General features: G+C 42.7%; 2 protein-coding genes across 4 annotated transcripts in view; one reads left to right on the plus strand and one right to left on the minus strand.

Moving 5' to 3' along the window:
- Positions 1–2870: 2870 nt before the first annotated feature.
- LOC147108259 (uncharacterized) lies at positions 2871–22000 on the plus strand. Its single transcript, XM_086004809.1, has 9 exons — positions 2871–3296; positions 13392–13643; positions 14162–14409; positions 14893–15051; positions 16637–16739; positions 17119–17265; positions 18556–18750; positions 19106–19281; positions 20694–22000. The coding sequence occupies exons 1-9, from the start codon at positions 3041–3043 to the stop codon at positions 20841–20843; spliced, it is 1686 nt and encodes a 561-aa protein (XP_085860935.1). The 5' UTR covers positions 2871–3040; the 3' UTR covers positions 20844–22000.
- Positions 22001–23001: 1001 nt separating this feature from the next.
- med16 (mediator complex subunit 16) overlaps positions 23002–27057 on the minus strand; it is a 32048-nt gene continuing 27992 nt past the window's right edge. For 2 of the 3 annotated variants that reach the window (XM_086004807.1, XM_086004808.1), the window contains 3 exons: positions 25732–25948; positions 24886–24969; positions 23002–23313 (listed from right to left, as the gene is read on the minus strand). In XM_086004807.1, coding sequence (XP_085860933.1) covers positions 23187–23313; positions 24886–24969; positions 25732–25948 — 428 coding nt within the window. In that variant the 3' untranslated portion in view covers positions 23002–23186. The remainder of the gene's footprint in view (positions 23314–24885; positions 24970–25731; positions 25949–27057) is intronic. The other variant, XR_015080556.1, reaches the window with a different exon arrangement.

The raw sequence follows: 27057 nt of genomic DNA on the forward strand, positions 1-27057 counted from the left end.
AAAAGGGGAGAGGGATAAACCTGGTAACTGCAGACCAATCAGTCTAACGTCAGTGGTGGGAAAACTACTAGAGACCATTGTTGAGAACTAAATTAATTCTCACTTGGAGAAGCATGGGTTAATAAAGGACAGCCAGTATGGATTTATAAAAGGTAAATCGTGTCTGACTAACCTGATTAAGTTCTTTGATGAAGTAACAGAGAGGATTGATGAAGGTAGTGCAGTAGATCTTATATATATGGACTTTCAAAAGGCATTTGATAAAGTACCTCATAACAGACTTATTTGGGAAATAGAAGCACATGGTATTAAAGGGACGATAGTAAATTGGGTACGAAATTGGCTAAGGAATAGGAGGCAGAGAGCAGTGGTGAAGGGATGTTTTCTGACTAGAGAGAGGTATGCAGTGGGGTCCCCCAGGGGTGGTATTGGGACCATTGCTTTTCTTGTTCTATGTAAATTATGGGTGGTGAAATCAGATTCCATAGGAGCTTTTTAAAAAGCAATTGGAGAGATACTTGAAGAGGACTAATTTGCAGAGTTATGGGGGGAAAGCTGGAACGTTAACTGGTCTGCTCGCTCCACAGAAGCTGCCTGATCTGTGGAGTGTTTTCAGCATTTTCTGTTTATGTGTGGGACTAAATTGGACAGCTCTTTCAAAGAGCCGGCACAGATGTGATGGGCCGAATGGCCTCCTTCTGCGCTGTAAGGTTCTATAGTTCTATGGTCAATCTATCACAATATTGGTCAATCTATCTCAATATTAGTCAAACTATCATTGTATTGGTCAGCCTCTCATTGTATTGGTCAGCCTCTCATTGTATTGGTCAGCCTCTCATTGTATTGGTCAGCCCCTCGCTTTACTGGTCAGTGTCGCACTGTACCCTTTCCTTCTGTAACTAGGTGATTGCTGTAGTGCTTGTTGAGAAACATCTGGTGCTGGCAGCTCTTTGACATGTACTCGACATCAGAACGTTCAACATGATGAAATCTGTACTTAAAAGCTATCATGTTGGATTGTGTCTATGTTCTGACTTAAAAGTTAAGATCATTTCATAAATTCACAATTCTACTGTGAATTGTTTGCGATGTTACTGCGTCCACTAATATTTTATAGATAGAATTATTTTACTTTCATGTTCTTTGATATATTTGTCCACCTCTCTGTGCTGGACAGTACAAAAGACCCCGGTTTGTATTTAATTTCACACAAAAAAGACATGAAACTGATTGGCGCCCAGTGCACTGAATCCACCTTAAAATAAACCCAGCATTAGTTTGGTTAAATAGAACCCGTGGACTGTGATTTGATTAACTGTCGGGTACTTTATTGTAGATGAACACATCACAGAGTTGCGCCAAATGACAAGGAATTGAGTGTAAACGTGTTCTGTCATTCTGTTCACATCTCTTGAAACTAGTTTTGGAGAAGGCTCTATACCCGGAACGTTAACTGGTCTGCTCTCTCCACAGAAGCTGCCTGATCTGCGGAGTGTTGTCAGCATTTTCTGTTTATGTTTCAGATTTTCAGCATCTTCATTTTTTTTGCTTTTTGTTTATCTTGAATTCGATAATTGTATTGCCCATTCGTCAATCGGAATGGTGCCTGTTTTGTTTTATACCCTCAGCCCGGCCCTGTGTCAGTTTGAATGTTAACATTGGCTGATGAAGCTATTTGATAACAAAGTAACAAAATCACTTGTTTCCTGTTTTAAATAATGCGCTTGACCTCCCACACCTACCATCGGTTTATCTCTTTGCAGATGTGACTGACCCATGGTGCATTTCCAGCAGTTTCTGTTTTTATTTCAGTTTCCAGCACTGATTTGATTTGCTGCCATTTGTCTTTTAGGAATGCGAGCCTTGAAGAAGTTCTCTTTTCATGATTTCTGTTTGTCTCTTTCATGCTGTTCACCTTCACTATTGCCCCTTTCGCTTCTTGTCTATGCTCTCTGTCTCCTCCCTCCTTTCCCTCTATATTTTTCCGATCTTACTAAAATGCCTGATTATCTGGAGCCCTCAGTCTGAAGGGGTGTTATACCCCGAATGGTCCTAACCTGCCTTTCCATGCTGACAAGCCTGTTGTGCATTCCAGCATTTTTTGTTTTTGTTTCAGGGTTTATGTTGCTTCAAATTGCAGATCCCATTCTCAATCCAACTAAATGTTCCCATCATGAAAGTTTTAATTAAATACACGATTCTGCATTGGGGGTTTCTTTTTGCATTACTTACTTCAGAAGCAGTTTATAATCTTGAAAGAAAGCTGTGGTTTGGGAGACTCAATGAATGTCTGGAATAAATTGTTTCCAGTAAGATAAATATAATTTAAATATCTATACATATATGCCCTTGTCCACGGGCCTGGTCTACTTCAAACCCACAGGAGAATGACCATCATATATAAAGTGCAATAAAGAGGTCGTCATTTACTGGAGCAGGAAGCACTCGTCAGAAACTTTACCTTCTGCCTTTCAACAATCTAATTTAATTAACAAATCGTCAACTATTTTCTTTACTTAGTTACTCTGAGTTATAAATAGATGGCTTTACGTGGAGTGACACTTTATTTTAAACAAATGTTCAAGAGCCACTAGTTCCTCATTAACTGATTCTAGTACACTGCCTTCTTATTAAATATATTGACGAAAGGGCGTTTAATGGAAAATCGAAGTACCTGTTTAAATGTATTTAATCATTATAATTCTCTAAAAATAATTATTCAGATGCAATATTTCCCCACGTGAATATGGTTCTGTGTAAAATTGCACTGATGCAAAGCATTATTGACGAGCATTGTCCCTTTAAATGGTTCTTGCCCTGAATACAATGCTCCACAATAGTCAATGTTAATACCGTGTAGCTTAGCAACGCCGAAGTCTCTGCCTCTGCTAGCTGAAACACTCTTCCCCTGGTTCGAGATGTGCAACTGAGGATTTGGCAGCACATTAATGTATCAACTCAGGGCCCCGGGACTGGGAAACGAAAACTTCTGATCGCACAAACGCGTGAAGACCGGGAAGGGTGAAGAGAGGAGGTCGCCATGGGCTGTGCCTCCAGTGTAAAGACAACGCAACCGGCTTCGCCTTCACTGTCGGTGGGAGATTCCCAAACACAACCACTCAGCCAGAAAACGCTCACTGGTGCCGTCCGCTTGGATCCTACCGACCAAAACCGAACCCCGAAAGGTGACCTAAGCTTGGCACCGGACTGCGAGGAAGCAGACCAGGAGACCGGGGAACTGTTATGCCAGTCCCGGCCACACTTGGAACAGAGAACCGCTAATCCCAGTCCTAATGGCAAGTATCTGCAGTAAAGTCAAAAACTATTGGTTATTTTAAAACTAAAGTTCCTCTCGTAAGCAAAAGTGCCACAGTTCCTTAAACAACTGAGCTACAATCAGCCCGAAAAGACGTTCCAGCCATCTAGTGAAACACAATATGTAATCTGTTGAGAATAACAATAATAATAATAGTTGGAATCAAAGTGCCCAGCATAATCTATACAGGTGAATTTCTAATTGTTGAACAACGAATGTACCAGGAAATCCTACAAAATGTCTATAGCCCCCTCAGCTGGTTTTCTCCCTGCCTGACCTGGGGGTCACTGGGGCCAACTGTGACCTCTCGCTGCTCGGGACTAGCTGCCAAAGCGGGGTGGGGATGGAACTCGGGATCTTCCTGTCCTGTATGGCTCAGTATCACACCAGGTGGACATTCACCCACAGAACCCAGGGGAGACGTTTCCTAATGAATGGAAGCGCTGAGGTGTGCGGTGTTCTGGGGCATGCGGTGGGAGTTATAAGTGTACTGGATGAATGAAGCCATTGTAAAAACAGATAACATTTCAATGCAGTACTGAGGAAATGTTGCATTGTTCAAAGTACTGTCTTTCAGACGAAACAGCAAACCGAGGCTCTGCATGCCTGTTCAAGTGTATGTAAAAGGCACTATTTAAAGTCTTAGCCCTCAATCCACACCACCAAAAATAGGTTCTTGGATCATTCGTTCATTTGCTGTTTGTGGGACTATGCTGTGTGCAAACCTGCTGCCCCATTTGCCTACATAACATCAGTGACTGCACGTCAGATGTAATGAATTGGTTGTAAAGCACGTGATAAAGCACCATTTAAATGCAAATACTTTGGGAAAGAAACTTGGAGGTGACCTAACTGGAGTTTTCGGTTTTATGAAAGGGATTGTTAAAATCCAACTGTTGTTAAACTGTTCACTATCCTCAAGAATATCAAGGGGTCTTAAAAATTGGGAAATTAGGATAAAGATGACATAAGTGAAATATTTTCATCCAACGGGTAATAGAGTTGTGGAACAAGTTACCAGGGAAGCAAACAGTATAAATACAGGGAACTGCGAGGTGTCGGAGGGAGAGGAGGCAGAGAATAAAGAGAGCGGGACCCGAGGACAGCGCGGACCTGCGAGGAGTCAGCGGGAGAGGCGACAGAGAATAAAGAGAGCGGGACCTGACGACAGCGCGGACCTGCGAGGAGTCGGTGATAGAGAATAAAGAGAGCGGGACCCGGGGACAGCGCGGACCTGCGAGGAGTCGGTGATAGAGAATAAAGAGAGCGGGACCCGGGGACAGCGCGGACCTGCGAGGAGTCAGTGATAGAGAATAAAGAGAGCGGGACCTGAGGACAGTGCAGACCTGCGAGGAGTCGGTGATAGAGAATAAAGAGAGTGGGACCCGGGGACAGCGCGGACCTGCGAGGAGTTGCTGATAGAGAATAAAGAGAGCGGGACCCGGGGACAGCGCGGACCTGCGAGGAGTTGGTGATAGAGAATAAAGAGAGCAGGACCCGGGGACAGCACGGACTTGCGAGGAGTCGGTGATAGAGAATAAAGAGAGCGGGACCCGGGGACAGCGCGGACCTGCGAGGAGTCAGTGATAGAGAATAAAGAGAGCGGGACCTGAGGACAGTGCAGACCTGCGAGGAGTTGGTGATAGAGAATAAAGAGAGCGGGACCTGAGGACAGTGCAGACCTGCGAGGAGTCGGTGATAGAGAATAAAGAGAGCGGGACCTGACGACAGCGCGGACCTGCGAGGAGTCGGTGATAGAGAATAAAGAGAGCGGGACCCGGGGACAGCGCGGACCTGCGAGGAGTCGGTGATAGAGAATAAAGAGAGCAGGACCCGGGGACAGCGCGGACCTGCGAGGAGTCAGTGATAGAGAATAAAGAGAGCGGGACCTGAGGACAGTGCAGACCTGCGAGGAGTCGGTGATAGAGAATAAAGAGAGTGGGACCCGGGGACAGCGCGGACCTGCGAGGAGTTGCTGATAGAGAATAAAGAGAGCGGGACCCGGGGACAGCGCGGACCTGCGAGGAGTTGGTGATAGAGAATAAAGAGAGCAGGACCCGGGGACAGCACGGACTTGCGAGGAGTCGGTGATAGAGAATAAAGAGAGCGGGACCTGAGGACAGCGCGGACCTGCGAGGAGTCGGTGATACAAAATAAAGAGAGCGGGACCCGGGGACAGCGCGGACCTGCGAGGAGTTGCTGATAGAGAATAAAGAGAGCGGGACCCGGGGACAGCGCGGACCTGCGAGGAGTTGGTGATAGAGAATAAAGAGAGCAGGACCCGGGGACAGCACGGACTTGCGAGGAGTCGGTGATAGAGAATAAAGAGAGCGGGACCCGGGGACAGCGCGGACCTGCGAGGAGTCGGTGATAGAGAATAAAGAGAGCAGGACCCGGGGACAGCGCGGACCTGCGAGGAGTCAGTGATAGAGAATAAAGAGAGCGGGACCTGAGGACAGTGCAGACCTGCGAGGAGTCGGTGATAGAGAATAAAGAGGGCGGGACCTGACGACAGCGCGGACCTGTGAGGAGTCGGTGATAGAGAATAAAGAGAGCGGGACCCGGGGACAGCGCGGACCTGCGAGGAGTCGGTGATAGAGAATAAAGAGAGCAGGACCCGGGGACAGCGCGGACCTGCGAGGAGTCAGTGATAGAGAATAAAGAGAGCGGGACCTGAGGACAGTGCAGACCTGCGAGGAGTCGGTGATAGAGAATAAAGAGAGTGGGACCCGGGGACAGCGCGGACCTGCGAGGAGTTGCTGATAGAGAATAAAGAGAGCGGGACCCGGGGACAGCGCGGACCTGCGAGGAGTTGGTGATAGAGAATAAAGAGAGCAGGACCCGGGGACAGCACGGACTTGCGAGGAGTCGGTGATAGAGAATAAAGAGAGCGGGACCTGAGGACAGCGCGGACCTGCGAGGAGTCGGTGATACAAAATAAAGAGAGCGGGACCCGGGGACAGCGCGGACCTGCGAGGAGTCGGTGATAGAGAATAAAGAGAGCGGGACCTGAGGACAGTGCAGACCTGCGAGGAGTTGGTGATAGAGAATAAAGAGAGCGGGACCTGAGGACAGCGCGGACCTGCGAGGAGTCGGTGATAGAGAATAAAGAGAGCAGGACCCGAGGACAGTGCAGACCTGCAAGGAGTCGGTGATACAGAATAAAGAGAGCGGGACCCGGGGACAGCGCGGACCTGCAAGGAGTTGGTGATAGAGAATAAAGAGAGCGTGACCCGGGGACAGCACGGACTTGCGAGGAGTTGGTGATAGAGAATAAAGAGAGCGTGACCCGGGGACAGCACGGACTTGCGAGGAGTCGGTGATAGAGAATAAAGAGAGCGGGACCCGGGGACAGCACGGACTTGCGAGGAGTCGGTGATAGAGAATAAAGAGAGCGGGACCCGAGGACAGTGCAGACCTGCAAGGAGTCAGTGATACAGAATAAAGAGAGCGGGACCCGAGGACAGTGCAGACCTGCAAGGAGTCGGTGATACAGAATAAAGAGAGCGGGACCCGGGGACAGCGCGGACCTGCGAGGGGGTGGGGTGGGTGGGAATCAAACTGTGATGTCACAGGAAAGCAGGTAACTGATTGGTTGGTGAGTATTTCTCTTTTTTCTAAACTTGGGCATTGGTTTAAATTAAGAGCTGGGATTAAAAACTAAACATAGATAATTGATATTTCAAAACTTGATAACCTAATTAATTAAATAAAATATAAAAGAGATGGCAGGGCAGGTGATGTGTTGCAGCTGTTGCATGTGGGAGCTGGTGGACACCAGTGTGATCCACAGCGACCACATCAGCAGTAAGTGTTGACGGCTCAAGGAGCTTCGGCTCAGAGTTGATGAGCTGGAGTCCGAGCTTCGGACACTGCGATACATCAGGGAGGGGGAGAATTACCTGGATACTGTGTTCCAGGAGGCAGTCACGCCCCTTAGGTTAAATAATTAAAATTTGGTCTGTTGTCAGGGACAGGAGGGTGTGACTACGAGTGAGGCAGGTATGGGGATCCAGAAGGTAGCATTGGAGTGCCTCAGTCCTTGCACTTCTCCAACAGGTACAAGGTTCTTACTCCCAGTATGGACGAGAGCAGGGACTGCAGGGAGGATGAGCAAACTGACCACAGCACCGTGGTACACGGGGCCATTCAAGTTGGGGGAGTAAATAAAAATGTAATAGAGGTAGGGGACAGTATAGTTAGGGGGATAGATACTGTTCTCTGCAGCCGAGAGCGTGAGTCCCGAAGGCTGTGTTGCCTGCCCAGTGCCAGGGTTAAGGACATCTCCTCTGGGCTGGAGAAGAACTTGGAGTGGGAGGGGAAAGATCCGGTTGTCGTGGTCCACGTAGGTACCAATGACATAGGTAGAACAGAGAAAGAGGTTCTGCTGAGGGTGTATGAGCAGCTAAGGGCTAAATTAAAAAGCAGAACCACAAAGGTAATAATCTCTGGATTACTACCTGAGCCATGAGCAAATTTGCATAGGGTAAATAAGATCAGAGAGATGAACATGTGGCTCAAAGACTGGTGTGGGAGAAATGGGTTTAGATTCATGAGGCACTGGCACCATTACTGGGGTAAGAGGGAGCTGTTCTGTTGGGACAGGCTTCACTTGAACCATGCTGGGACGAGTGCCCTGGTGAATCGAATAACTAGGGTGTAGAGAGGGCTTTAAACTAAATAGTGGGGGGGGGGGAGGGCTCAGGTGAGCAGGAATTTAAAAAGTCAAAAAGAAAGGAGAAGGCAATAGAGCAGGGTAGCGATGGGGGTAATAGTAACCAGAGTGTGACAGGAAGGGACAGAATGTATAAAAATAAGAGTGCATCAGAAAGGGGGAAAAATAGTAAAAAGACAAAACTAAAACCTCTTTATCTGAATGCACGCAGCATTCGTAACAAGATAGATGAGTTGACGGCACAAGTAGATATAAATGGGTATGATCTGATAGCCATTACAGAGACGTGGTTGCAAGGTGACCAAGGCTGGGAACTGAATATTCAGGGGTATTTGACATTTTGGAAGGATAGACAGAAAGGAAAAGCAGGTGGGGTAGCTCAGTTAATAAAGGATGAGATCAGTGCAGTAGTGAGAAATGATATTGGCAAGATGTAGAATCAGTTTGGGTGGAGATAAGAAATAATAAGGGAAAAAAGTCACTGGTGGGCATCATCTATAGGCCCCCTAACAGTAGCTACACTGTTGGACAGAGTATTAATCAAGAAATAATGGAGGCTTGTAAGAAAGGTACAGCAATAATCATGGGTGATTTTAATTTTCATATTGATTGGTCAAATCAAATTGGCCAAGGTAGCCTCGAGGAAGAGTTCATAGAGTGTATCCGGGATGGTTTCCTAGAACAATACATTGTGGAACCAACCAGGGAGCAGGCTATCTTAGATCTGGTACTTTGTAATGAGACAGGATTAATAAATGATCTCATAGTAAAGGATCCTCTAGGAAAGAGTGATCATAGCATGGTTGAACTTCAAATCCAATTGGAGGGTGAGAAAGTTGGGTCTCAAACCAGTGTCCTGATCTTAAATAAAGGCAATTACAAAGGTATGAAGGCAGTTGGCTAAAGTGGACTATGAAAATAGATTAAAGGGTAAGATGGTTGATAAGCAATGGCAGACATTTGAGGAGATATTTCATAAGTCTCAACAAAAATATATTCCAGTGAGAAGGAAAGACTTTAAGAGAAGGGAGAACCATCCGTGGCTAACTAAGGAAGTAAAGGATGGTATCAAATTGAAAACAAAGGCATACAATGTTGTCAAGATTAGTAGAAGGCCAGAGGATTGGGAAATTTTTTTAAACCAGCAAAGGACGACTAAAAATATAATGGGCCAAAAATTCGGGTCGGGGGCTTCCTGCGGGTGCAAGCCCCCGATCTGCACTCACCCTGTGCGCTGACATCTGAAGCCCAGGCCTGCTTGCATTTCCTGTCACAGGCCCGGTTCAGATGTCAGCGCGCAGTGCTTACCTGATCCAGCGGCGTAGTTAGTGCGATGTGCCGGCTGGGATCAGGTGAGCACTGTACAACCAATCAGGGGAGGGGAAGGTTCATTCATGAGTTTGAGAGTAAGAACTGTCAAACTCATGAAAACTACGGGGGCCCAAAACACTATTTAAACTTTAAATAAAAATTTAAAAAACATCCCAATCATTAAATTAAGTATAAATAAGTTAAGAAAAATAATTTAAACAATAATTTTTTTTTTGAAAAAAATAAATTTTTAATAAAAAGGGTCTAAAACTAAACTTACCTTATTGTAGATTCTTTAAAATAATAAACCTGTGGGAAAAAAATTCTAAATTACACTAAAACACCACTTACCTGTAAAAATAAATACTTACGTTTGCTTTTTACAAGCGTAAAGACCGGAGGCCTTTACACATGCACAAATCCCCCAAAACAGAGGAAATCCAAGACGCACGCGCTGCCCCCTACAGCGCACGCGCTAGCCTCTTCAACTCTTGGGTTAGAGGAGAGGAAATGCCGGTTTTCAGCGCATGCGCTGTGCATGCTGAAAACCGGCATTTCCTCCGGCCAGACGCGTGAGTACCCCTTCCGTACTCACGCGTTTGGGGAGGAATTTCTGCCCCAATAGAGAGAGAAGATGGATTATGAGAGTAAACTAGCAAAAAATATAAAAACAGATAGTAAGAGCTTCTACAGGTATATAAAAAGGAAGAGAGTATCTAAAGTAAATGTTGGTCCCTTAGAGGATGAGACTGGGGAATTAATAATGGGGAACAGGGAAATGGCAGAGACTTTGAACAAATATTTTGTATCAGTCTTCACAGTACAAGACACTAAAACCATCCCAATAATACATAATCAAGGGGCTATAGGGAGGGGGGAACTTAAAACAATCACTATCACTAAAGAAAAAGTACTCGGTAAAATAATGGGACTAAAGGCTGACAAGTCCCCTGGACCTGATGGCCTGCGTCCTAGGGTCTTAAAAGAAGTGGCTGCAGAGATAGTGGATGCATTCGTTGCAATCTTCCAAAATTCCCTGGATTCTGGAGAGGTCCCAGTGGATTGGAAAACTGCAAATGTAAAGCCCCTATTTAAGAAGGGAGGGAGACAGAAAGCAGGAAGCTATAGACCAGTTAGTCTAACATCTGTCATTGGGAAAATGTTGGAGTCCATTATTAAGGAAGCAGTAGCAGGACATTTAGAAAATCATAATACAGTCAAGCAGAGTCAGCATGGTTTTATGAAAGGGAAATCATGTTTGACAAATTTGCTGGAGTTCTTTGAGGATGTAATGAGCAGGGTGGATAAAGGGGAACCAGTGGATGTAGTGTATTTGGATTTCAAGATGGCATTCGATAAGGTGCCACATAATAGGTTACTGCACAAGATAAGAGCTCACAGGGTTGGGGGCAATATATTAGCATAGAGAATTAGCTAACTAACAGAAAACAGAGAGTCGGGATAAATGGGTCATTTTCTGTTGGCAAACGTTAAACTAGTGGGGTGCCACAGGGATCAGTGCTGGGGCCTCAACTATTTACAATCTATATTAATGACTTGGATGAAGGGACCGAGTGTAATGTAGCCAAATTTGCTGATGATACAAAGATAGGTGGGAAAGCAAGTTGTGAAGAGGACACAAAGAATCTGCAAAGGGATATAGATAGGCTAAGTGAGTGGGCAAACATTTGGCAGATGGAGTATAATGTGGGAGAGTGTGAGGTTATCCACTTTGGTAAGAAAAATAAAAAAGCAAATTATTATTTAAATGGAGAGAGATTACAAAATGCTGCAGTACAGAGGGACCTGGGGGTCCTTGTGTATGAAACACAAAAAGTTAGCATGCAGGTACAGCAAGTAATCAGGAAGGCAAACAGAATGTTGGCCTTTATAGCAAGGGAGCTGGAATATAAAAGTAGGGAAGTCCTGCTACAACCGTACAGGGTATTGGTATTAAGGAAGGATATACTTGCATTGGAGGCAGTTCAGAGAAGGTTCACAAGGTTGATTCCTGAGATGAAGGGGTTGACTCATGAAGAAAGGTTGACCAGGTTGGGCCTATACTCATTGGAGTTTAGAAGAATGAGAGGTGATCTTATTGAAACATATAAGATACTGAGGGGGCTTGACAGGGTAGATGCAGAGAAGATGTTTCCCCTCATGGGGAAATCTAGAACTAGGGGGCATAGTTTCAGAATAAGGGGTTGCCCATTTAAAACTGAGATGAGGAGGAATTTCTTCTCTCAGAGGGTGGTAAATCTGTGGAATTCTCTGCCCTAGAGAGCTGTGAAGGCCGGGTCATTGAATATATTTAAGGTGGAGATAGACAGATTTTTGAACAGTAAGGGAGTGGTGGGTTATGGGGAGTGGGCAGGGAAACGGAGCTGAGCCCACGATCAGATCAACCATGATCTCATTAAATGGCAGAGCAAGCTCGAGGGGCCAAATGGCCTACTCCTGCTCCTATTTCTTATGTTCTTATGTAGTGTCAAAAACCTTTTTGGAAAGAGAAGGCCCTGAGGGATATGATGCGAAAGTAAGTATATAAGACAAATTGCATTTATATATTGCTTTATCATATCTCACATAACATTTTCAAAGTGATTGAAGCACAAGATGTACTCTGAAGTATAGAAACTCTTTTTATGAAGGCACAGGGGTCAGATCAAATGAAAATGGTCAGGCTTGTTAGGCCTATTGGTCTATTCCTTTTTCCACGGTCTGTTCAAATTAAAACATGTGCCAGTAAATTCATATAGTTTTTTTTTAAAGTCATTTTTCCACTTCAGTTTTATGATGTCGATCCATTACTTATTAATGTTTCAATGAATATTCATCACCCGCAGTGAAGAATACACCGGAACTGAAGCCATGATCGCACCTGGATCCCTTCTCTCCTTTCGGTTTTGGACTTAACAAAAGATGTTTACCTACTAAATCCAGCTCTCTTATCCTGCAGCAGAATTGCAGGCGCATTTTTTCCATCAGGAAAAGGGAGCTGGATTTAGCAGTGTAAGCACAGATTCGACTCGCTGACACTGGGCTCCAGGAATCTGAACTAAATGAGATCCGGTACAAAAGCGCTAAACATGGCTCTTCGCAGTTTTGTTTTATTTAAATGTAAAAGTACAGAGAATGGTAGAATTTTATATTAAAATCTCAGGATTTTATTTACCCTTTTTGCCTCCTTTCTGGTGCAGGGGGCAACCCCAACAATTGCCCAGGTAGCCATTCTTCATGTATGAACCTGCACAATATGTGTTGGCAAGATATTCAATCGTAGGAAGTTGAATCTGATCCTGACCAGACCTGAGGTTCACACACACACTTCCAGCAGGGCTCACTGAATGATGATTCAGAGATGAAACCCTGGCACTAGTAAATAATGGACAGCCTGTCCAAACTAAAAATGCATGGCAGTGAATTTAAAAGACAATTCGGAAAGTTTTATTGATGAAGCAAGCAATGCTCTGCAGTGCCCACCTGTCACAGAGGTGCAATTTAGTGCCATGTTTGCCTTTAGACTGATAGAATGGCATTGGGCAACCAGAATAACAACTACAAGCGACGTCTCGAAGGAGAACACAACTTAAAAAAAGAAACGGTCTGTTCAAATTAAAACATGGGCCAGTGAATTCAGATGGTTACCTGGAAAATAGTATCTTTGAAACAGTCAATGTCCTGTGGTATCCACCAGCCACAGAGGCACAGCTCGGTGTCTTTTTGTCCCCTTAGCGGGTAGGGTGGTATTGGGCAAGGCCAGAACCAAAACCAAAACAACTGCAAGTGCTCATACTAGAATTTGGGAGGGGCACAATTTACTGTCAATGTTTCATATCAATCTAAGTATGTAATTCAGAGATATTCCTTTAACAATTAATATGTGATAATGCGTCAATTTAAGCAACCCAGTTGAGGCAGACAGCTCCAGCCAGAGAATATTGAAGGTAAGAGTTCAGCTGGCAGAGGCTGAGCTGCTGATCCGTTTCATTCAGTCTTGGATTATAAAGAACCTGAATCAACAAGTTTACTATCGGCATCTCTTAGTCTCCTCTTGTTAACAGTCATGCCAAATTCTTTATTTTTTAGATTTGAATAATTCCATTACTGTGGGGAGAAACAGCAAGATTAATGAAAGGAATATGGGAGAGGAGCAGTGTGTTTTGAAAGAAATTATTGATTCAGTTCCTGAGGATCAGAGCCAGACTGTCAGCAAAGTCATTGTGATTGTTCAGGACGGTGTAAATGACGAAACACAGCCTGAAGCAACCAAGTCCCCAGATGTTGAGTTTCACAACCTGATGCTACATTGCGAGGGAGACCTGCTGATGAGACATGGAGGTAAGAAACATGTTCAATATTTTACCAACTCCGACACACCAAGTACCACTGCTTCTAGATTTCTCGTTTCAATTTCCCCCATCCTCTGCTGAAGATGCTGACTCTCGCTGGAGTATTGTTTCAGACACCTGGTGCTCTCTCATACCTCAATCAAGTGGCCAATGTTCCTATATGGGCACAGCGAGTGCTGCCTGAATATTCATGGGAACATCATAGCCAGGTCTGATCCTGTTCTCATCTGCTGTCCACATACACTTGCCAGTAGGGTGACTTGAAGCTTGACTGATTAATTTTCCCCTCTTTAGCCCAAAGCAATTGGTTTTACGTTCTTGTTTATACTTGAATGTCATTTCCTATTATCTAGACATAATGGATCAGCGTAGTGGGATTTTATGCTTCAGGTGAGAATTTTGGTTGTGTTGGCCGTGCTGTTATCCAGACTCTTCTGGCTTTTCAATGGACAGTCAAAGTTATTTCTTGCTTTAATTATCCTTTCATCCATCCAAATTCTTTGCCAGATAGATTATTTTCTAGGGTGACCGATCCTTCTTCCAGCTTGCCCGATGACCTCTATCCTCCAGTTATAATTGATAATGGCAGTGGACTGATAAAGGCTGGATTCTCAGGAAATAATTCTCCAACTTACGTTTTTCCGAGTGTGGTTGGAAGGCCAAAGAACACAACATTGAATGTGTTTGGATCATCAGAAAGAAGCACTTATGTTGGAGACGAAGCCCAAAGAAAACGCAGCATTCTTCACTTGATTGTAAGTCAAATGTTTATACGTACTAAAATTATGATAAAATTCTAACCGTTCGGTGTTAGTTGCCCCACCCCCAAGCTGTGGAGTGTGTTGTATCCTTACTCACTCCCCTGCCACCATAATTTGGCACATTCGTAATTTCACGCAACCAGGATGATTTGGCTGGGAAACAAAAATGAGATACAACTGTGATATGGGTGCAGACCTATGGTATGAACTACTAGGAAAGAGTAAAAGTAGCTGTATCTCATCCATGGTGACAAGGAAATGTTGGTTGCTGAATGAAAATAGTGAAGAAACTTAGATTCCCCAACCCCGGTATTTCTCAACTCGATAAACCAAAAGTTCACCAAAAAATGTTGAATTCTGTCCATTAGAAAATTCAATCAATGCAAGTGCTGACTTCAGCTGCTGTGAGGAATTGTGTTCCTGTGCTGATGAGCAGGCATCTAGTCAGATGTTTGATTAAGCTGTGTTTGATCGTAGTATCCAATTCAGCATGGACTGATCACAGACTGGACAGAAATGGAAGTCCTCTGGAGGCATACGTTTGAAAACGAGCTCCGTATTGACATTCAGGAGCACCCAGTTGTTATGACAGAACCGCCAAGCAACCCCCAGAAGAACAGGGAGAAAACAACCGAGGTAACAAAACCAGCAACCATTGAGAAGATCCTGTTATCTCTAAGCCAAATGCATTTTGGGATACATGCATAAACCTTTGTACGCTGAGGGGACTGGGTGCATACTGAAGGTGGAAAGCTTTCCTTTCACCTCTGGGACCTGTGAGGAGATATATTCCAGAAAGACTTCTTCCCTTTGATACCTCTTAAGGATCCTAAATGAAATACATTTGACCACTGAACACAGATCCCAGCAGAGCATAATAAACAGGACAAACTTGACCTTACATTTATGGGATTCAAATCTCTATCGTAGCCTGACTAGTAATAAAAAGGTTCATTTGTTCACTTTTCCCAGGATTTTTCTTCGTAATTTTAGCTTTTATGTCAGGCACCACCCTTGGCTAATAAGAACAAACGTAGGCCATTCAACCCCTGGAGCCTGTTCTGCCATTCAATTAGATCATGGCTGATCAGCACCTTAACTCCATTTACCCACCTTTGTGTCATATCCCTCAATACCCTTACCTAACAAAAATCTGTTAATCTGTTTTGAAAATTTCGATTGACCCAACACCCACAACCTTTTGGGGGACTAAGTTCCAGATTTCCGCTATTCTTTGTGTGAAAAAGTATTTCCTGATTTCACTCCTAAATGATCTAGCTCTAATTTTAAGATTATGCTCTCTTGTTCTGGACTCCCCCACCAGAGAAAACTGTTTCGCTGCATTTACCCTATCGAATCCTTTTATCATTTTAAACTCCTCAATTAGATCACACCTCAACTTTCCAAACTCAAGGGAATACAAGCCAAGTTTATACAACCTGTCCTCACAATTTAAGTCCTAGTATCATTCTGGTGAATCAGCACTGCACCCCTTCCAATGCTAATATACCCATTCTAAGGTTCAGTGCCCAAATCTGAATGCTATATTTCAGATGGGTCCTAACCAAGGCTCTGTATAACTGAAGCATCACATCCTCACTTTTGATTTCCAACCCCATTGAGATAAAGGCCAATATTCCATTAGCCTTTTTGATTACTTTTTGCAGCTGTGTACTATTAGTGATTTGTGTACATGGACACCTAAATCCCTTTGCTCCTCCACAGCTCCTGGTTTCTCACCATTAAGAAAATATCAAAGTGGATGACCTCACCCTTCCCCACTTCAAACTTCATCTGCCATAGTTCTGTCCACTCATTTAGTCTATGTCCCATTGTAGCCTCTTGTTCTCATCCACACAATCCGCTGTGCCTCCTTAGTGTCATCTGCATGCTTAGATATACAATTTTCTATTTATGAATCCATATTAATATATATACACCAGACAGTGGGCAGCACTAGTTCAGGATGACGTCCTCCTCCTGTCCCTGTGGGTGAGCATTTGCCTCTTCCCCCCGATGCCACAGCCAACATTGTGAATTCACTGTGTAGGCAAGGCAGACAATGAACCTAAATTCTATCACTCCCAGATAGTGCTTCACCACCTGATAATCTTCCACACTAAAAGTGAAAACTCTAAACTGACAAGTTAGAAACATTTTGAGTTCTTTTCATCCAAATTTTGTAACTTGCATCCTGTTGCATTTGTTTCATCCAATACAGATTCTTTTTGAAGCATTCCAAGTTCCTTCTCTATTTCTGGGGATCCAGGCAGTGCTGGCATTACACTCCACTGGCAAAGTTACAGGAACGGTTATTGATTCAGGTAGCATCTTCTTCTCACTAACTGATCTCAGAACCATTTCTATAAATGTCCTTTACATTCAGGGCCTAGGTATGTCATGTGACAGTATCACAGTCTGTCCATAATCTTTGAGACATGGGTTTGAACTGATCACAAAGGAGGGTGACTGAAAAGATCACATCTCATGTGTGTATTTAACTCTGTTGTTACTGATTTGCTTCTATTGTTAGTCCATTATAACCCATCTACAAAAAGTAAAAATGTTTTACATTTTTGAGGGAATTTTGTTAAAACTGCATCAGTTACCATCTGTAGTTAATGCAAGAGCCCTGTTCCTACACCAAATGAATCCATTTTTTTTAACAAAATAAATTGATTTCTTTCATCTTACTGGCTGCAGGATCGGCTGTGACACACGTGGTTCCCATTTTTGAAGGAGGTGCTTTGGAGAACATCACCCAGCGTGTGTACCTGGGGGGACAGGACCTGACAGAGCACATGATGAGATCCCTGGCTGAAAACAACAGCTGGTCCTTCACCTCCAAAGGTAATATTCATAACATACCACCATGTAACCCAAACAATCTATCCACTTAAGGCATCACTCACTCAGTGGTAGGAAGATTTATTTTTCTCAACCTAAAAACTGGAAACCCTTACTCCCTTATTCTTTCCTTTGTCCTACAAGTTACAAGATGGAGGAACAGAAGTGGGTAGCTGCGTAAACCTGTCAAACAGGCATAAATTATTTACATGGAAATTAATAGACCTATGGTAAAAAACACAAAACTTAAAAAAGTCAATCCAGCTAAAATTTCCATTGTGCCTCTTCCTAACATAAGGATTAGTTTTCTATCGTGTTGAGCACCATGATATTTTAATACAGAATTGTTTACCAGTTACCATCAAACATCACCCTCATGCATTGGTAGAACATAAGAAACAGGAGCAGGAGTAGGCCATTTGGCCCTTTGAGCCTGCTCTGCCATTCAATAAGATCATGGCTAGTCTTCTACCTCCTGAACTATCCCCATAAGAATCCAGATGATCAGTATCACATTCCAAGTCCAATCAAACATTCTACTAGTGTAAAATGGGTCAATTGTGAAGTAGTGTTGTTCAGTTATTATTCTGCCTCCTAAAAACACTAATGGACAGGAGAAACACAAAAACTAATCAACTAAAGGAAAGGCATAGGGGAACATGCTAATTTGGCACAGGATCATTTGTTCCATTTTAATTGGAGTTTCTTGTATTACACAGAATTTACAGCACAGAAACAAGCCATTTGGCCCAACTGCTCTGTGTCTTTCTCGACACAAGCCTCTCCCACCCTACTTCATCGAACTCTATCTGCTATTAACTAGGGACCTAAATTGCCAACATGAAGGAGAGTATACCAGCTAAAACTCAACTTCTAATGGCTCAATGAGAAAATGCACCATGCAGCGTAGTACTGAGGAATACAGACCAACAAGTTGCAATGTGCTCTTACTTGTTCTAGGTATCAGCAGGATGTTGCAATTTCCCTGCATCAGGTTAAAGGGAGGAAAGGGAAAATACAACAGGATTCCTGCTCCTCAGCACTATCCAGGAAACTGCTGAAAGTTCATGTGGCCATCAGATGAGAACAATTGATGTGTTTTGGGAACTGATCCTAAGCTTCCTCGGATACTGGCTGCATGAAGATCAAAATGCAATGAAAAGAGCACAGTCCCAACAACCAGACTCCTAATGTGTCTCAACGGATTGGGAAATCTCAAAATCCACTAGTTACAGGAAGACTGTATATGATCCACTCTTCAAATTTTTTATTGTATTTTGTGTCATTTTTCAGCTGGGTTAGATACTATCAGAAATATCAAGGAGAAATTTTGCTACGTTGCCCTTAATTTTGAAGTGGAACTGCAGAACTTCAAGAACAATCCAGAAGAAATAAAGGAAGAGTATGAACTTCCAGATGGACAAAATATGATCATCACAAACCAGAAATTCAGCTGCCCGGAAGTCATCTTTAAACCATTTTTATTAGGTAACTATTTAAGGCATTGACCCCATTTTTATCCTCTTTTCCTGCCCATGGATCATTGACTGTAGGACAATGTTTAACTGCAAGATTAGGCCAAGATGTCTCCTTCATGACCTCAGACTCCTGCCTGTACAGTTCAGCTGATAAGTAGCTTGGTTGTTGTGCAAGAGGTACCTTATGTTAGGGTTCATTTCCATTTGTATTTTATCACTAGACAAGGCTCTTCAGCCATTATCTATCTACCCATGTCAACGTTGGGAATAGCACATAGTGTAGAGGAAGTAGTAGTAGTATATTAAAAATGTTTTGCTTTGGCACATAAACTGTATGCCATTGAACCAATTCACTTGTATTTCAGGCAAAGACATTCAAAACCTGCCTGCACTGGCACATTCAGTGATTGAGAGATGCAGTGAGGAGACCCGCAATGACATGTACGCCAACATTGTCCTAGCTGGTGGTAACAGTATGTTTAGAAACATGGCTGAGCGATTCCAACAGGAGGTGATAGACCTTGCAAAACCTGGAGTAAAGGTATTTTCCCCTCATTTTCTACCTTTCTCTCTAGAAGGCGCGTACTCTTGTTAGGGTATGACTCTTTGGCCACAAGTACCCCTCTAATACCTCATCTACATGGTCATCCTTCCAGTATGTGCCTAGACAGTAAGTGACTGTAGGCTATTTGACCACAGCCAAGCTTGGTCCTGCCATCATCTGGCATTCACACAAACTCACTTTCCAGCAGGAGTCACTTATTCATAAAATTTATATTAAGCAAATTTATGGAGTTAAATCAGATGTTAATATAAAAAAGGGCCACATAGCTTGAACAAACCTTTTCCTTTTTCAGATCAACCCCACCCAATGTCTTCTCTGCTGTAGAGCAAGCACGGGCACAAATGGCAGCCTCACCAACTGAAGTTTCACATTCTCCCCATCCTTTCTCCAGAAATGGACTTAACTGTCTCCTGATTTCTTGGCTCAATATAAATGGTTAAGGCCGGATGTTGTGAGTTAGTGTTTTTGGGTAAGTTGGAACTGCCAAAACTTGCTCTGAAAATGCCAGATGATCTTGGATTAGGCATTATAGCTGGTGCGTGAGCTTAACAAAGCATAACACGAGAAAAAGGCCATCCTCTCCATCGAGCTAGTTACTTCCACAGACCAGACACAATCCATTCTCTGATAACTTGATCCAACTCCTTATCTTCAGAAATGTTCTGCAAGTTTCTCCCCAAACCAAGAAAGTAAATGAAGCAAGAGTGCCTTGCTTCATAGGAATGCCAGCAAGTGAATAGCTATTTGAGAGCTGGCAGGCGTGCAATGGACTAACTGGCCTCCTTCTGTGCTATAATTCTCTATTATTCAGTGGCTTCCTGGTTTTGACATTTCATGGTTCCAGCAGCTGAGGAGTCATCTTGTTCAACACAGCATTTGACCATCTCTATTTGTACTTACAAATCCTCAAAGCTATTTCTGATCAGAAAACATCTTTAACAAAAACAAATAAGCTATCTGATTAATCCAGAAATAACTGCTTTTGCTGGCAGTTCATTCCACATATTCTGCATTTGATTCTCTTAAATTTTCTAACCTTAAGAAAACAAAATTACGCTGTTGTCACTGCCCATTCGTCACCTCACTGTGCATTCCGGTGGTTTCAAACTTGAAGTGCATTCTAGAGCCACCTCACAAAGGAAAATGTGCACATATTTAATGGATGCAACCATGTCAGCCCACTGGTCATCGGGAGGACTGATGGTATCCGTTTAGCAAAAGTTTTATAGCACAATTCAGTTTGCAATTTTCTCCCTTTCTGCCATAATTTAAAGTTATTTTTAAATTTAATAAAAATCAACGATGACTCAGCAACATTCCTTTCTGGCCTAACTAGATACAGAAATATTTCCTTTTATCTGAAGTTATTTTTTACTCCTTTTTGACAGGTGAAGGTTCTTGCACCTCCCAACAGGAACTATCTTTCATGGAAAGGAGCAGCTATTTTGTCTGGTCTTTCCAATTTCCACCAGATGTGTGTATCTCGCCAAGACTTTGAAGAGTTTGGATCCACTGTTTTACACAGAAAGTTAGTTTAGTAACAAAGGGACACAAACCCTGAAATCTAAAGAAAATCAATCAATATTACAATTTAACAGAGCAAAGGCAAAACGGAAATGATCGATATGTTAGAAGCAATTTGTTCATTACTAAAGACATTGCTCTTTACTGTACTTGATCATCACAGAAACCATGGGGTGATGTTATTTGCAGCTCTGTGGAGTGAGCTTGGGCAGGAGCAGTGCGTGGTGAACAGGTGGGGGATGTATACGACAGGTCACTGGCTGAGAACTAGGTTATCAACTAGGTCTGGACCGTGCATCACTTTTAGTCTGTACCTTAAGTGCAACTTCATCATTAAAACCTCAACAAATTCTAATTCTCAATCCCCAAAATGTTGGCACCTTTTAGCTACTGCTAAGTTTTCAATCTCACCATTAGGTGGAATGTTTATCCTATTCTACCTTTTGGTCTTTTAAACCTCTACAATGAAACAGGCGCAAAAAAATTGTTTACTATGAAAAATGTACTCCTGAGACCCCAAGAGATGAGCAGCATTCAAACTGAAACCATTGGAGAACAATACGGTTTCATTCTCGCCGTGCTGTTTGGGGGAGATTTTTGAGGCGAGGCTCCATGAGACATACAGAAATTCAACAGTCTGTTTATAGCTGGTCAGCAGCAGGTTCTTATAGTCTTTGGACTTGTATTCATAAAGGCTTCAACAACTCAGGACAACAAACATGTCTAACTTTGTTCAAACAACCTGTACAATTCTGTATGTAAATTGAAAACTTACTTCTAACTAACCAAATGTGATTATGTGTGACTTGTTGGTGGGGGAGGGTACTTGTTTTAAAAAAATAAAACTTTCTCTTTCCTGTCTAACTGCACTAATAATGGAACTCAGCAGTGTGTAAGTTTTCTAATGAGTGCAGTAGTTAATAATACAATAGACATCTACAGCAAAATTTAAAGTTTATACTGTCAAAATATTATTTTCATAAACACTAGTTTTCCCAGGCTGAGAGAGAGAATCTGAGACCAAGTGTATGCTGCAATTGTCAGCTGATTGTCAGAGAAAAACTGTGCACGTTACTGGACATTCTGGAACGAATGACCAAACAACCTGAGACTTTGTTGCTGTAAATAATTTTTAAAATTTGTAACAGACATAAATGTGTGTAAATAATCATAAAAATTACCTGAATGACAAGGTATTCTGCATGCTTATCTTGCCAACATTTTTTTCATGGATAAAAATTAGAGAGTAAATCTGAGGGATCAGGTGAATTTTTCTAAATTAACTCAAGTAGCAGATGATGTCTTATAACTAGAGTTTTTACCCTTTTCTGATAAACTGCAGTGTTCAGTGAAAGGCCTCTGGTGTCTAACTGGAAACTGATGGCCAATCATTGAGTGAGTTCTTTGTCAGTTCAGGGCCAGGTTGCTGGGAAGAGCAGCTTGACAGTGAGGCAGGAAACTAGCAGTTCAACAATTCACAGAGCAGCAGCGACAGCAATCATTAACCCAGATCATCCGGGCCTCCTAATCAGATGACTGTAGAGACAGGTGACTTTGAAGGGATTGAGAGGAGGGGGAAAACAGATCAAAATCCTCTTGCTGCTCAAGAATAACTAAGTTTAAGTTACAGAAACTGCATGGGGCTTTCCTCCAAGTATTTTAATTCAGATACTAAAAAATGTTTCAACCGTTCACCATTAAACGTCTGAGGGAATTAGAACTCCTCCGAGTTTCACAATTCCACAAAAAAAATGCAGCACTTCCTTCAGAATCTCAAATCTTTCCACGTTCACCTGTTTGGAATCCTTTTCTTAAAGATTCCCTGGATTAGGGAAGGAAGAACTGCTAGGATTCCAGAGTTCCTACTGCTAATAACAAGGCAATGACTATCCTCCATGCGCCCCCCTCCCCCTGAAAGTACAAGTGCGTGGTGATGAACAACAGCAGGAATTAGGCTCGGCTGCAATGCCTCCCACAGGAAGATGACCTTGCTGACAGTCTTTGTATAGGCCACACACCAATAATGGACACTTGGGCAAGATACAATTAGGCAGCTGGCACCCATCAAAACTAAAGCCCAGTGAGGCCATCAATCTCCTCAGGAGAAAAGGGAAGGGGAAGAAATAAAACTGAAGCAGAAATCAGAAAAATAAAAAAAATCCAAGCCCTCAATGAAAAAAGTCAATTTACTATAATAGAAATCCTGTTAAAATTCTTAGAAAATGTATGAAGGTGAGAATTAACGGCAATGTACACAGCTGGTCTTTTGAATCCTTGAAGGTGATCTTCGATAATTTTCCAACGAACATCTTCAAATGTATATTTCTTCATTACTTGTCCTTGTAACAAAGATTTATTTAGGATAAACTAATGGGGACTTTGCGCCATAGACCACCACACAGACAGTTCTTAATCCACCGCTGCTCCCATTGTTTAACTGCAGTTGACTTGTTTGGCGATTTCAGCATGGTGTTGCACCCACATCTGTTTAAAAGAAGAAAGTTTCACTTACAGTAAACTCTTGTTTAAACGGCACTTTATCATCCGGAATACTTTAATAACCAGCAAAATAGATATATCACAATCTAACCCCGAGACATCAAACTCCAGGGGAAACACTTATCTCTCTTGCAGATGGGACAGCTGTATGGCATTACTTAGATATTGTAGCTGGGCTAAGAGGAGTCACCAAACTGATAAAATATGTGGAAATCAGTTATAAGGGGACATATTCATGGTTAGAGCAATGTGGGGAGATCTAGTAGACTACTCAACAGGTAGAATTCAACTTCATTACAATGTCAAGAGTGACATGTCACAGCAAAGGATACAGATGACTGAAGCGGCCAGGCTAGTTCAGAGCCGAAAACAATGGAGTGAATTAATTCAGTCCCATCATCGCTGCCGAGCTGACAGCTGGGAAGTTAGTAGTGGTTAGTTAGTTAGGTCTCAAATGTAAAACACACACATGGAAAAAGATTGACTTCCATAGGAGCATTAATCACTAAGTTCGAATTTATAAATTATGCAACTCACAGTAATCTTCAACCAAATTAGTGCTCAGGGAAGGCTACACTGTTAACCAGCTTTCATCTTAAATGGTTTTAATGTGCTAGACAGGGTTTCCATTCTAATAATGAGTTAATTGGACAAGTTACTGTATATCCACCTATATAAGGTCTAGTGTCAAACACATGTCCAGAATGCAAAAATATCCACAAAGGGGAAAATCCTGTTTGTGTCAAATGTCTCATTGGTTAAAAACACTACCTTTAAAAGCTATGAAAAAGGAACCAATCAACAGCCAGCACTCATCATAAAATCATCCAAAACAACAAACACATAATACATTACAGGAGTTACATGATACAACGCTCCAGTTATTACAGAACCATGGATGCTTTGATTAGCTGTGAGCAACGTGTTGGAAATCTGCTATTTTATTTATTATAATGCTCCACTGCCTGAAATAAATGCAATAAAAAAGGGACACCCAGTTCTTGTTAGTTGCACTTAAGGAGCTGCATTGTATATGTTCCAGAACATGTCTAGGACATCACATTGCAGGAGCTTTCACATACATGAAAAGCTGAAATATCTTCTGCATTTCTAGAGCCCGTCAACTCCTGGGTCTTCCATAAAAGAGATCCTCATCCATAGCCTAACCCTATGTTAATTTTCAAGCCCTGTGCATTTGCTCTCTGCATCGCCAAGACCCGCTCAAAATGCAGGACTGTAAAAGCAGGAGAACTGCACATGGAGAATTTGCTATCCCACAATTGGATGCCGTTAAGAAAAGTGCAGAGTAAAAATGCAATTAGTTCCAGATACCTGTCCTTTTGACCAGTTTTTAAAATGGCTCTGGCTACAAGGTGTCAGATAATTATAATTTTTGCAAAGACATCTCAGCAGACATCTTGAACCAATGCAAGTGCATCAAGCATACTGGTGCACACACTAGAGGGTGCTCGGCTGCACCGGTACCTTGCGATTGGACCACGATCAAGTCGAACTCATACACAAATGATGTTATGCTCTCATTTATTTGTTGTTTACCTGGTACAAGATTTGGTTTCTTCTGTTGGGCACACTCCTAAATTAAGTCGCCTTAAGTTGTCCATTTTCTGATACCCTGGTGACCTGAACATAAAGTGAAGTTGAAAGTATAGTAGCTGTATTCACATGAAATAGTTATGACATTGATGGCATTCTATCCTATCGGGGCTTAGCAACATGCATTATGATTCATCTGGAGAACAAAGTGTAAACCTCCTATGATGCTTCAGCTTGTTGCTCAGGGTGATCAGTGAAAGGGGTTTAATATTGATTCTGAATGAGATTGCAGATGTATTTATCATAATAGAGTTTACTAAAGGTGACTAGCCTCCTATAGGGAAACAAATCTTTGTCACATTTCTAAGACTGTGGCACAGAAACATCCAACCTTGACTGCCGCACCTACCCGCCCCCCAGCCCATGCTCAGCATGAATGAGCATTTGTAGGGAGTGCAAGATTCCATGACAGAAAGTCACATTTCCGAACAAGCCAAAGAAGATCGTCTTGAGGGGGAAGCTCCTCTCCAAGCTTTAATAAGAACGTCAACTGGAATCAAGGAAAATGTTTACAATGCAAAGATCTGCATTGACCATCGATGCTACCTGTGGGTCTTGCGCCCAGGCAGCCAAATTTTTGGCTATGGCAGTTGTTAAGTGGACACTCATTAATTTTCAAGCCAACCTATAACCCAAAGTCATCATAAAACTAACATCAACGGTTCATTTTCAATGCAACTTCCTCAGTGTTAATTACTAGGTTTATACACATCAGTATCGAAGCTTCCAATGGCAATTCACGATGGCACTCCAGCAACTCAACACAGTCAGAAGGGTCAGGACAATTACCTTGCAAAGATATCAAGCTGAGAGGTTGCAAAGTGACTGGGTACACTGACTGGCTTTCCAAACTGCAGTTTTAGTGGCTGCTTGCTCTGTAACTTGCCAATAATTCCGTCGTTCACTGGCAGCCAGTCCATGCTGGGAACAAGTAGCTGACTGGGAAGCAGACAACATTCATCAATCAGATTGTCGTCGGGTTCAGTTATATGGTTCTCATCCCTACCTGGAAAAAAAAAAGTGCGATACGAGAAGTGTTAAACTTCGCAAAAAGGCAACACCTTTTGTATGAATTTATTAAGGCACAAATGGGGGTCTTCTGTGCATTCAAAACATCCCAATATCAGTTGCATTGTGAACTTAGTACCAGAGAGTCACAATTAAAATCATTGAAAATTTTATTATAGAAGGCAAGATGAAGAAACCCTTTTTTACCTTTCCCTTGTGATTAACCATGTAGACCCCATCAGCTGGGATTGTTGCATAGCAGACTTCAGTCTCAGTCATTGCAGTTCCATAAATGTTTGGACTTAATTCCCCTCTCTCCTTTGCAAAAGATTGGGCATTAACCAGCGTTGTGCTCCCATTGAGAAGCCTCTCCAAGAATCTATAATGGCGACAGGGAGGTCTGAGTGACATGCAACCAACCCTGGGATTCAAAGCTGTAGCCAACTGGCTGGAAGGCTGCATAAGCTACCAGAAGAGAGAAATTTCCTTTTTGCCTAGTGCAAATACAAAACTTGGTAAACAAAGTTGGCAAGAACTTGGATTATTGATCACCATTTCTACTACTCCATATGTCAGCTCAGTGAGTATATGTGCACTCCACATGTACCCAACTGAGAATAGTCAAATTTGAACTGGTTGAGTTCTAGTTTTAAAGTTTTCAAATATAGTGAAACAATCACAAAGTTCCAACATAGTTCTTTGGTCATGTTTAAAGAAATACTTCAGATTTAAGTACATCATGGCTAGATGTCCCTAACAATATGACTTCACCTCAACTTCAGAAGACCACCTTCTACTGCACTGTAAATTTTTTCATTGCCATACCAACTTTCTTTCTGCTGTCCCTTGTGCTGTGGGCCTATACTCACTAGATGCATTGATTCTGCTCAGTCACCTCACAGAGCACCCTTACAGCCTCTCATCACATCAGTCGTGAATGGTGGTGGACCATTAAACAACTAACGGGAGGAGGAGGCTCCATGACTATCCCCATCCTCAATGATGGTGGAGCCCAGCACGTGAGTGCAAAAGACAAGGCTGAAGCGTTTGCAACCAACTTCAGCCAGAAGTGCCGAGTGCATGATCCATATCGGCCTACTCCCGAGG

This window comes from Somniosus microcephalus, chromosome 13 (assembly GCF_052327205.1).
Source record: "Somniosus microcephalus isolate GS21.2 chromosome 13, FLI_Smic_1.0, whole genome shotgun sequence".
Classification (NCBI taxonomy): Eukaryota; Metazoa; Chordata; class Chondrichthyes; order Squaliformes; family Somniosidae; genus Somniosus; species Somniosus microcephalus.